Source organism: Gymnoscopelus braueri (assembly GCF_963280865.1).
Source record: "Gymnoscopelus braueri genome assembly, chromosome: 9".
Classification (NCBI taxonomy): Eukaryota; Metazoa; Chordata; class Actinopteri; order Myctophiformes; family Myctophidae; genus Gymnoscopelus; species Gymnoscopelus braueri.
Window position 1 is genome coordinate 5204406 of NC_137610.1, and position 13411 is coordinate 5217816.

The window sequence follows — 13411 nt, forward strand, 5'->3', positions numbered from 1 at the left end:
CACCAAAAAAAGTCTTTCAACGTTGTAGTCCACCCAGCGCAGCAAGAATGTTTTTGAAAACATTTCAAGCAATAGATAGACAATGCAGTAACCGAATATTGATTCTATTTTATCAACACTTCCCATTGTTTTCCGAGGCGACACGTTGCACTGGACACACCTGGCATAAATTAATGCACTGCTTTCATTACCGTAAGCAATGAAATCCTTTGTTTTGTTGTTACTTTTGGGTCAATGTATTAATTTCTTTATTACGTAGCCGTGTAAAGACTTAATCACCCTGTCGGTGTTTATTTCTCAACAATTAACCCTTGCGTATCAGCTGAGTGCTGCTACTAACGATACACAGCTGACCACTGACCCTTTGTACAAGTCCCGCCCCTGTTCCCGCCCCTCTTTGCACCCATTGTTTGTTGTTGCTCGTTTGGACAGAAATCCTCTCTCCATCCACTTCCATTGGAAACAACTATTTTTTTTAGCTGCCTCGTATTGATATTGATATTTCATGTTTTCAATTCTTACTTTAAACTTGGTCTTAGTAAAAATGGATCATCTCAGGTGCAGTATAGTGCCTGGGCATAACGCGTTTTCATACAAAAACTGAATATTTTTCTTGCAAACAAGGAAAGGGGGGAGGAGCCTGATCGGTCAGGGACCAATCATAAGGCTGTAAAGCTTCTGCACTTTATTAACTACACACAAGCATATTAACAACAACAGTGTTGTGCTGCTCGCTGCTATGCGCTTAAATCAAAGTCCTTTATGACTTTTATCCGTTGATGTGAGGTTTGCTGCGGTCATCGCGGTGGCTTGTACGTATATTGCATAAATTGCCTCAGTCATCAAACCATGTGATTTATTTTTAAATTGAAGAAAAGCTCAAATATTCATTCAGATAATAATTTATAACCTCGACCTGGCAAGCGATAACGGAGTATCAAGAGCAATAACAATAGACTGAGGCCGTGTTGATTTAGTTGACTAAAACTATGACGAAAAATGTTGGTCGACCACCTTTTTTCTCTGACGAAAACTAAATAAAAACTAAGCTATGATGACTAAAACTAAGACTAAACCAAGTGTGAAATCAGCCACGACGCCATCAAGGCACCGCCAAAAACACATTTTAGTCGACTAAATCAACTGTAGATTTAGACGACTTGTCGACTTGTCTTATGATATTTAGTCTACTAAAACTAGACTAACTGTAAAACATTTCAGATGACTAAAATATGACTAAAACTAAATGGAATTTGATTCAAAAGTGATTCAAAATGTGCTGTCAAAATCAACACTAAACTGAGAGGCAGAGTTTTCATTTAGGAACCGTCAGGCTGTTGAATAAGACCTAAAGCATGTTGTCTTAATCAGTTTGCACTATATACTGATGCACATACAATATGATAGATCTTCATGTGGGACTTTCTAAGCTACATGATTCTGATATGCACTATGCTGACTAAATGCACTATACTTCTTTTATTTACCTCAGTGGTTCTCAACCTTTTTCATGCCAAGGACCCCTAAATGAATATACATTTGAAAATGTTTTGTGCCAGGGAACCCCCAGAAGCAAAGATTTTGAGTAAAATAATTTTGCTTTTAAAAATATATATATATTCAAAGATATGCACACATTTTCACGATTTTTCAAAAATAGCAGATCTACAAGCTTGTGTATCTGCTATTTTTGAATAGCCAAAGCTAAGTAGTTAAAAAGTTAAAATGATTGTGACGCTATGTTAACTCATTTAGCTGGGGACCCCCTGGTACCCCCCCCCCCCCCCACACACACCCAAGGACCACTGGTGGTCCCGGGACCACTGATTGAAAACCACTGATTTACATGATACTGATTTTTTTTAACATGCTGCTATTTTTCAGGCCTTTTGTGCCTTTTTTATTTTTACTTCTTTAACTGCAAACGTGAAGTGTGGATAAATGAGTTTCACCTCACTTTTACCTAGTAACTGCGTTGTGACAATAATGTTGGTTGATTGATTGATTGGTTGTAAAAAAAAAAAAAAAACGAACCAAAACAAAAATATGTTTTTGAAATGTAACTTCCTAAAGGGCGTAAGGTTGTGTATTTTTCCCAGTATATCTGTTGGTAAGGCATCGCCAGCAATCATAAAGCTGTTGTACCTTTTGTAATGTCACTTTAGGGGTTAAAAAAATACCTTTGCACAAAATAATGATAATATTAAATAATAATAATATTATAAATTAACCATTTAATTGTTAGTGTTAACCGGTTACTATTTTCTTAATGGTAACCGGTTAAACAGTTAACCATGATCATCCCTACTTTGAATTTAAATGTAATGAATTTTCTGTACATTATTTTTGCTATTTAATTTTTATATTTAAGAAGTGTTATATGTATTACAGCCTTGTGTAACATTACATAACACTATTAATAATAATAATAATAATAATAATAATAATATGACTGCACTTTGTTATTTGAAGCCTATATCCTACAATTAAAACATAATGAATGGCTTTACATTTTAAGGTAATGCATTTTTTTGTATTTTGTATCTTTATTTCTTTGCTATGTAATTATCAGTTATCGGGAAAGTGTTGGGAAATATCTAAATTAATATATTGAATCGGATCAGAATTGAAAGCTGTACCGCATCTAGTTTGATATACATTACATTAACCACGGACCCCATTTGATAAGATTTTTTTTAATCCCTATTCCCTGGGACCCCATACACTGTAATTTCAGTTGTGTAAATGTAACTCTGAGAGTGTACAAATGTAACCAAATGGACCCAAAAGGGTAAATTTTTTTCCATTTGTACACTCTCAGAGTTACAGACCCGTAAGGGTCCATTTGGTTCCATTTGTACACTCTCAGAGTTACATACTCATAAGGGTCCATTTGGTCCCTAGCTGTCAATCATTTAGCTGGGGACCCCCTGGAACCGCCCCCAAGGACCCCCTAGGGGTCCCCGGAACCCCACGTTGTGAACCAGTGTTCTAGATGCATTACCAGCCTATACTGTACCAAATGCCAACGTGCTATGGAGCAAATGACTCCAGCCCAAATCCCTCTGGTGGAGCATATTTACAATTTATACTTTACTCTTAATCCAGAGTGATTTACAGTAAGCGAGGTAAACACCAGGTAATACATCAAATGCAGAGACACAATGTAGTGCCTCAGTAATATAGGATCACAGGTAAACCAATAACCTATCATCAGTCTAAACAATATAATATCAAAAAATAAATAATATGATTGTGTAGGCCTACATTGAAACTATAGAAACTAGAAAAAGTGCTCCTCAGAGCACAGGTCTCCGCCAGGTCAGGTAGGTTATTGTGGGCCAACAATATTGGGAATGCGCCAATCAGCATGGGATATGGAAAATCGGACGGATCCGTCTTGATCACTTAACTATAAAGATAATGTGTACCGATTTGCGTGATGTTTGGACAACATTTGTAGGAGTAATATTAAAAGAAAAGTTGTTTTGCAAAAATCGGCCTCCTGGTGGCACTATAATAGGGCAATGTTAAAAGTTTGTTCCTAAACGTAGTGTGAATGTGCGTGCAAAGTTTCACCGCAATCGGGCGCTGCCTTCACGATTTGCAGCATTTTGTTGAAAACGGGCCACTCTTGCAAACTTTAGATGTTAATCTTAGCCAATCAGGATGAATTATGAAAAATCAAACACATTCATGTTGATCACATGACTAGAGATCCTGTGTACCGATTTGCGTGAAATTTGGATAAAATCAAGCATTTTCATTTTTTTACATAAGTCGGCCTCCTGGTGGCGCTATAAAAGGCGGATGTGAGGTTTGTCCTTGGTCCCTAGTCTCGAGTGCACACACAAAGTTTTACACAGATTTGACTGTCGTTCTAACTGCAATGGGGAGTTCGTTCCCCAGTTTGGGAGCCAGGAGGGAGAAGAGTCTGGGACGCGTGGAGCAGGAGGGGTTGTAGGGTTATGGATCAGATCTCATATCTCTCAGTGGCCTACAATACAAGGGCAGAAAGGTCTTCAATATTTTTCAGGAAAGGACCCTTTACTGACAGAGAGATGAAGCAGGGACCACAGCCGCCTTAGAGAGGGAGAGGTTGGAAATATATGAAAAATAATATCAGCAAACACACTCGGGTGTTCTCCCTTCTGAAGGCTCTGCACTCGTGAAAGTGTAAAAACCGGGTCAGTTTATATCCTTAAACTATGGGCCAAATAATCGAGAAATCTTTATACAACTTCACCATTACCCCACTATCCCACAAGGCAAAGAGATGATTTTAATGTACTTACTTCTAAACATCAATATTTCATCAAAGTTAGAGGCCCTCAGTTGTGGAGCTCTCTAGATGCATCACTATCCTTCCCAATATTTAAGGAACATCTAAAACAATATCTAATTTCTTCCTCACTGTAGTTTATTTTTATTTTTTGTCTTTTTCTTCTTTTGTGCAGTTTTCGCCAGGCCTGAAAGGCATGGCCGAGACTATGTTATGCACCCTGTCCGTCCGTCCGTCCGTCCGTCCGTCTGTCCGTCCGTACGCGTGAACAGCTAATCTCCGGCACCGCTGGCTTGATCGCAGCGAAACTGTGCACACACACTTGGATGCCAATTCAGAACCTCTGTCCCTGTTTTAGCGCCACCAGGAGGCCGCTTTTTGCAAAACATTATTTTATATTACTCCTACAAATGTTGTCCAAACATCACATAAATCTGTATATATTTAGTCAAGTGATCAAGACGGATCCGTCCGATTTTTCACATTCCAGCCTGATTGGTGCATTCCGAACATTGCTGGCCCACACTAACCTACTTGACCTGGATTTTTCTAGTTTATTTCTTAATTGCACCGCTGCTCTCCTTGTAAACTTGTATTATTTTGTTCTTATTGAATTTTTAATCTATGTTATTGAAAGACGTCTTCCACTTAGGAAAGGATTCCAAATAAGCCTGCCGGCTTCTTCCTTTCTTGTTTTCTATGATATATATTGTTTCTATTTTTTTTATAACAATTAGCCAAATAAACTAAAATAAACAAAACAATTGTGCGTTCAGATCACATCTTTTGAGGCGCATGTGGTGCCACGCCTGCATATTATAGGAATAACCATATTATAAAAGCATTTGAACGTGATGAAGGGTTTGCAGCTTCATATTCTATTTCTCTCTCTCTGCTAAAACTAGCCGTGTGATCCGGGAAAAAAGTATCGTGGTTCCGGTGGTGGGTTCCAGTTGGCGTCACATTGTTTTTGTTCCCCATATAATGCCAATCAATTAGTTTAGTCTTGCTAGTCGCGCTACGAGTTAGAATAGAAAATGGACATACCAAACCATTATTATAGCAAAAGAAACCAAACGATTATGCCAAACTAAACAAGTTTTAAACTAGGGGAATCGTTTTGGAGACGCACGGCGCCTGTGGTTACGGTCGTTGACGTAAAGTTATAACCACTCCGACTGGATCAGAAACCGGAAATGGTATTGATCCCAGGCTAGTCTCCCACAGAGTATAAACCACCTGCCCTTCCACTGTTCTTTCTCTTCTTCCACCTGGGCCCAGTGGTGGAAAAAATACTCAAATGTTTTACTTAATTAAAAGTCAATAGAAGCACAGATCAGAGTAAAAAATATATATTAAAAAATGTGCACAAATCTTCCACGATTTTTCAAAGAATAGCAGATCTACAAGCTCATAGTGTGGCACTGAGTGCCGCGCTATTGTAGATCTGCTATGTTATAGCCTAGAGGGCCATAACGCTGTCAAATATTGTCATTGATCTGTCCGTGGTCCTGAAACTCAATATTAATTATCAAACATTTGTATTGGCAGGGCTGGGACATTTAGCTTAGAGCCAAGTAATACATTATGAGATAGGGAGGGCCTACAGTATGTAAGATAAACAGTGGTGTAAGGTAACTACAGTAAGTACATGTACTCAAGTTAAGTACTGTACAATTTTGAGGTATTTTTACTTTACTGGAGTATTTCCAATTGTCAGTACTTTTACTTACTCCACTAACATCTCAGAGGCAAATATTGTATTTTTACTCCACAACAATTATTTGCAAACTTTAGTTACTAGTTACTTTGTAGATTTTGATTATTATTACAAAACATACATTACTTCAGCCCTACATACATTTTGGCCATTTGAAAATAGCAGATCTACAAGCTCACAATCGCGACGCATTGTTCAGTAGATCTGCTATTTTCAAAATATTTGTTTTACACAAAACTTGCAAAATGAGACATTCTTTATAATAAGTACTTTTACTTTTGGTACTTTAAGTACATTCTTGATGCCAATACTTTTGTACTTTTACTCAAGTACATTTTCATTACTTGTAACAGAGTATTTCTACATTGCAGAATTGATACTTTTACTCAAGTAAAAAATATCAGTACTTTTTCACCACCACTGATAAAGGATATAGCTAGTAACTGGGGGGGAAGTTACTCATGTTTGCCCAGTATAGATAACAAGTGCACTCATGCGTTTGTGTACAGATCCTCCCAAAACCTGTGTCATGGATGGATACAGAAACTCCCAAGAATTGGCAATAAAGAACAGAATTCTTTGTGCCGGTGCATCTATGAGCCTTCCTCAGAACATTTACAACATAGAAGGACTAACTTTAAGAAGGAACATAATGTAATCAAGCAGTGGTGTAAAGTAACTTAAGTACATTTACTCAAGTACTGTACTTGAGTACAATTTTGAGGTATTCTTACTTTACTGGAGTATTTCCAATTTTCGGTAATTTTACTTCTACTCCACTACATCTCAGAGGCAAATATTGTACTTTTTACTCCACTACATTTATTTGAACACTTTAGTTACTAGTTACTTTGTAGATTCTGATTACTATTACAAAACATACATTACCCACTAAAGCCCCATATACATTTTGGTCATTTGAAAATAGCAGATCTACAAGCTCACGATGCATCGCGATGCGACGCATTGTGAGCTTGTAGATCTGCTTTTTTCAAAAGATTGATATATTGTATACATTTGAAGACTTGTGAAATCCTGCATAATTACAGTACAAGTAGAGTACTTTCTACTTTTGGTACTTTAATTTTGATGCCAATACTTGTACTTTTACTCAAGTAAATTTAGAATTCCGGACTTGTAACAGTTGCAGTATTGCAACTTTTACTTATGTAAAAAATGTCAGTACTTTTTCCATCACTGCCTGTGAGAGAGCAAAGAATGTGTCTTACATTCCAGAGCATGAAGAGGCAGTTACTATGACCATGTAGACATTAGCCAACAGACACTCTTTATCCACAGTGTATATATGTACTGGCCTCAATCCATTAAGGCCGGGAACGCATCTGTGTCATTTTAACTTTCATGAGCACTATGAGCTTGCAGATCTGCTATTTATTTTTCTTTAATCGTGGAAAATGTGTGCAAATCTCTGAAACTATCCACAAGTTTCCTAGGGCATGGTGGGCGTCACTTCCTGTCGATTTTATTAGGTATCAGGGATCAAATCGACAGGAAGTGAAGCCCACCACCATGCCCTAGGACACTTGTGGATACATATGTGTAGTGGCGATTTCAAACAAACATTTAGCCACTCGGCTGGGTACAGGAATATCCGTTTTTGACACGTTTCAAATCAATAGAATGTCCAACCCAAAGACTGCTGTTGGGTGAGGTTCCCATTTATTCATTATAACAGGGAAATGACAGCAAGGTTTTGTTAATGCATTTAAGAACGGTAAAAACCGTGTGATCTCCTGTGTACCCAAACCATGCCATCATTACGTGGCTTGTTGCACCTGTGCCTATATATGAATCTGCTGGTTGCCACGGCAACCCCCTCAAGGTGAACCCACCCACGCCAGACTTAAAGGCACATGGGCAGAATGTCTCCTTCAATATGTTTTAAAATGAACATTTTTAACTCCGATCTGTGCTTCTGGGGGGATCCGGGGGAGTCTGAAGAGGTGAGTGCTAGGGGGTGAGGTAGAGTCTGAAGAGGTGAGTGCTATAGGGGGTGAGGTGGAGTCTGAAGAGGTGAGTGCTAGGGGGTAAGGTGGAGTCTGAAGAGGTGAGTGCTAGGGGGTGAGGTGGAGTCTGAAGAGGTGAGTGCTAGGGGGTGAGGTGGGGTCTGAAGAGGTGAGTGCTAGAGGGTGAAGGTAGAGTCTGAAGAGGTGAGTGCTAGGGAGTGAGGTAGAGTCTGAAGAGGTGAGTGCTAGGGGGTGAGGTGGAGTCTGAAGAGGTGAGTGCTACGGGGTGAGGTGGAGTCTGAAGAGGTGAGTGCTAGGGGGTGAGGTGGAGTCTGAAGAGGTGAGTGCTAGGGAGTGAGGTAGAGTCTGAAGAGGTGAGTGCTAGGGGGTGAAGGTAGAGTCTGAAGAGGTGAGTGCTAGGGGGTGAAGGTAGAGTCTGAAGAGGTGAGTGCTAGGGGGTGAGGTAGAGTCTGAAGAGGTGAGTGCTAGGGGGTGAGGTGGAGTCTGAAGAGGTGAGTGCTAGGGGGTGAGGTAGAGTCTGAAGAGGTGAGTGCTAGGGAGTGAGGTGGAGTCTGAAGAGGTGAGTGCTAGGGGGTGAAGGTAGAGTCTGAAGAGGTGAGTGCTAGGGGGTGAAGGTAGAGTCTGAAGAGGTGAGTGCTAGGGGGTGAAGGTAGAGTCTGAAGAGGTGAGTGCTAGGGGGTGAAGGTAGAGTCTGAAGAGGTGAGTGCTAGGGGGTGAGGTGGAGTCTGAAGAGGTGAGTGCTAGGGGGTGAGGTAGAGTCTGAAGAGGTGAGTGCTAGGGGGTGAGGTAGAGTCTGAAGAGGTGAGTGCTAGGGGGTGAGGTAGAGTCTGAAGAGGTAAGTGCTAGGGGGTGAGGTAGAGTCTGAAGAGGTGAGTGCTAGGGGGTGAGGTAGAGTCTGAAGAGGTGAGTGCTAGGGGGTGAGGTAGAGTCTGAAGAGGTGAGTGCTAGGGGGTGAGGTGGAGTCTGAAGAGGTGAGTGCTAGGGAGTGGGGTGGAGTCTGAAGAGGTGAGTGCTAGGGAGTGAGGTGGAGTCTGAAGAGGTGAGTGCTAGGGAGTGAGGTAGAGTCTGAAGAGGTGAGTGCTAGGGGGTGAGGTAGAGTCTGAAGAGGTGAGTGCTAGGGGGTGAAGGTGGAGTCTGAAGAGATGAGTGCTAGGGGGTGAGGTGGAGTCTGAAGAGGTGAATGCTAGGATGGGGGGGAGTCTTCAGACTGAAAGGCAGAAAATTGGGACGTGCTGAAAACACAAGCCCCAGGTCATGTGACACTGCTCTGGAAAACAAAACAAAGTCATGGTCACCGTGCTGGAGGGGCAGTGGAGTTAGTAGAGTTCATGTAATATATCATACTGTTGTGACATCCTAATGTAACGTAAAGGTGTATTATGGCGTGTGAGCGATTGTCTTGCTGCAAAAAGCTGCCACATCCACTTATCAAACAGCTTCAGGCCAGATCTTTGATTGTTTTATGGGAAGGGAGGTGTGTGTGTGTGTGTGTGTGTGTGTGTGTGTGTGTGTGTGTGTGTGTGTGTGTGTGTGTGTGTGTGTGTGTGTGTGTGTGTGTGTGTGTGTGTGTGTGTGTGTGTGTGTGTGTGTGTGCGTGTGTGCGTGCGTGCGTGCGTGCGTGCGTGCGTGCGTGCGTGCGTGCGTGCGCTGTGACTCAGTATGACTAGATATTTGTTTGGTTGTGTGTGAGAAAAAAAATCCTGTTCCTGCAGTAAACAGTGACATGTGTATCCTTGGTGATTCTCCTGTGGGTCCAAGTCAGTACTCATTATGCAGAATGTCCCATTTCAAGTTTTGTATTAAAATCTTATGAAAATAGAAGATCTACAAGCTCACAATGCATTGCATCGCAACGCTTTGTGAACTTGTAGATCTGCTATTTTCAAATGGCCGAAATGTATATAGGGCTGAAGTGGTTAATGTGTGTTTTGTAATAATAATCTAAATCTACAAAGTAAGTGACTAAAGCTGTGAAGTAATTGTAGTGGAGTAAAAGTACAATATTTGCCTCTGAGATGTAGTGGAGTAGAAGTAAAAGTACAGAAAATTGGAAATACTCAAGTAAAGTCAAAATACCTCAAAATTGTGCTTAAGTACAGTACTTGAGTACATATACTTAGTTACTTTACACCACTGAGTCCATCCCATTAGAGGGGGTGTGGACAGGTGTGACAGACAGGGAGCAGAGGAAGGCTCAGGTACACTCACAGACAGACAGACAGACAGACAGACAGACAGACAGACAGACAGACAGACAGACAGAGGAGGGCTCAGGTACGCTCTTAGACAGACAGACAGACAGACAGAGGAGGGAGCAGGTACACTCACAGACAGACAGACAGACAGACAGACAGACAGAGGAGGGATCAGGTAAAGTCTTATAAAGGAGCAGTCAGAGCAGCAGCAGCATCAGGTGTAAGACATGGAGCGGAGCAGGATGACACACAGATGGATGCTGGCATGGATGATGCTGAGCCTGGGATTACCTGCTGCTACTGGTCTGTTACATCTATTAATGTCTTATTACACTGGTCTGTTACAGCTACGTTAATGTGTTATTACACTGGTCTGTTGCATCTACATTGATGTCTTATTACACTGGTCTGTTACATCTACATTAATGTCTTATTACACTGGTCTGTTACATCTACATTGATGTCTTATTACACTGGTCTGTTACATCTACATTACATTTTAATGTTATTGTATTCTTGTGCCAAAAATCACAGGTTGTCTTTACAGAGCAGAGACCTGACATTGTCTCACCCTGAGCAAGCATATTGTAATGTGACAGTGGCAACAAAAAACTTCTCCTTAAAGGACGACTTTGTTTTTATTACAACCAAGGTTTATATTTTAGCTTGTAATTAAAGTAAATCAAAGATGAGTGTTATCTTTTTTTCATTTACTGCTTTCTATAGTTTTAGTATTTTTTTGCGATATTTTTTACAGTGGGCGGGGGCATTCTGTCCGGTGGCTAAATATGCCTTTTTTACACAATAAAAAAGGTCCTGTGGTCTTTGATGGCCAGATGTGAGTTATTGGGGGCTAGAAGAGCTACTGTAAATAATAATAAAGAAAACGCTGGGTTATTGTGTAAAAAAAGACATATTTAGCCACCGGACAGAATGCCCCCGCCCACTGTAAAAAAGATCGCGAAAATTGCTAAAACTATAGAAAGCAGTACATTTTAAAATTTTAACACATCTTTTATTTACTTTAATTACAATCTAAAACATAAACCTTGATTGTAAAAAAAACAAAGTTGTCCTTTAACTGGAAGAAAGAAATGTCTCTCAGGCAGACCCAGGCTCTATAGGGTGGGCGGCCATCTGCCTCCACCAGTGGTGGAAAAAAGTACTCAAATTTTTTACTTAAGTAAAAGTATCAATACTGCAATGTAGAAACACTCTGTTACAAGTAAAAGTCAGCAATTCAAATTTTACTTGAGTAAAAGTACAAAAGTATTGGTATCGAAATGTACTTAAAGTACCAAAAGTAGAAAGTACGCATTATGCAGAATGTACCATTTCACAAGTTCAAATGTATGACGCATTGTGAGCTTGTTAGATTTGCTATTTTCAAATGGCCGAAATGTATATAGGGGCTGAAGTGGTTAATGTATGTTTTGTAATAATAATCTAAATCTACAAAGTAACTAGTAACTAAAGATTTCAAATAATTGTAGTGGAGTAAAAAGTATAACATTTGCCTCTGAGATGTAGTGGAGTAGAAGTAAAAATACTGAAAATTGCAAATACTCCAGTAAAGTAAAAAATACCTGCTTGAGTGCACTGCCCTAAGCCAAAGTGCTGTAACTACGTTTTTGGACACACCGACTTATTTGTGTATGTCAAAGGTCAAATTAGCCTTCGTGATTTTGGGTGATAAACAATTACCTCAAGAACATGTACAATTAGTGTAATATCACTTATATGCTGATATCTCATTTGGCTGACCAGTTGAATAACTTCCCCCCCCCCCCCATATTTACTGCACTTTGGCTTTGTAGGGGAGTACAGTACTTGAGTAAATGTGCTTAGTTACTGCACACCACTGGTTGCATCTTCAGTACAGGTACATAAGAGTAAAACTTATTTTTGTTCGGCTTCCTTCAGAGAATGGAGCAGCATCGGTGATAAGAATAATAATAACCCTGTCTAGGGTCCCTGGACCGCACTTTGAGAACCATGTCACGTGTCTCGTCAAGGTGACGTCAGAACGCGCTCCTTTGTGGTTTTAAAGTAGATTATAAATGAAGGATAAACCTCTAAACACATGTCCTGAAGACATGGTGTGTTTGTGGTAAAACAAATGAGCTTTCCACGAACATAACTATCAGAGTTTTGCTTAAGCAAACATTTAGTTGGAGGCAGAATTGTCCCAGAGGTCATAATTATCATCACTGGTTCACTATTATTTTCATTATATTAGTAATATCCACTATGGTAGAATCAAAATTTACAGTAGAAAAGCTGTAGTAAAAATGCAAATAAAATAAAGTATGATCTTGTAAGGTTATCAAGGTTATCAACTATGTGGCCTATAGTCACACTATGTATACACAGTATTTATGTCAGCTTTCCTGCAGGTAAGAAAACATGTTTTAAAGAGGATTCATAGCTTTAAGCTATATGTCAATATTGCTTTTAGTTTTTTACCTGACAGTCACATTTTATGGTGATCTCTACCATAGTTTTTTTTTCAGCACAACAGCTTATAACCATACTGAATTGGAGCTGTTACAAAACTGCTCACAAATTTTAATTTAATGGAAATCTTATAATGTAATGTTTATAATAGGGCTTAAAAAAAGTCTTCAAGAGGAAAAAGACACCCAAAGCCTGAATGTAATTAAGCGACATTTTGACGTATTTGAGCAGCACCTTGACCTAAATGAACTTCCTTCAAGATGTAGCTTCAGGCTCCTTACATATTCACATATGCATATTGTACATATACATATTGTTGCTTAAATACATATTCACTCGCAAATTCACATTCTTAACACGTTAGTCACGAGCAGTGGTGGAAAGTAAATAAGAACAATTACTTAAGTATCTGTACTTAAGTACAATTTTGAGGTATTTGTACTTTACTTGAGTATTTCCACTTTCCGATACATTTACTTCTACTCCACTCGGATCCAAAATATTATATACTTTTACTCCAGAACATTTATTTGAAAACTTTAGTTACTAGTTACTTTGCAGATATAAATTATTACATTAACAAAACATACATTAACCACTTTAGCCCTATTTTATACCTAGGTTATTTGAAAATAGCAGATCTACAAGCTGAAAACGCGTCGCATTGCGACGCGTTGTGTGCTTGTAGATCTGCTATTTTCAAACATTTTAGTTCTTTTACTTTTGGTACTTAAAGTATATTTTGATGCGAATAGTCTTGTACTTTTAC

General features: G+C 39.5%; 1 protein-coding gene across 1 annotated transcript in view; it reads left to right on the forward strand.

The window, feature by feature from the left end:
* Positions 1-10389: 10389 nt before the first annotated feature.
* Positions 10390-13411, forward strand: part of LOC308091660 (uncharacterized protein) — a 71215-nt gene continuing 68193 nt past the window's right edge. The window contains exon 1 of the mRNA XM_080437321.1: positions 10390-10488. Coding sequence (XP_080293447.1) covers positions 10413-10488 — 76 coding nt within the window. The 5' untranslated portion in view covers positions 10390-10412. The remainder of the gene's footprint in view (positions 10489-13411) is intronic.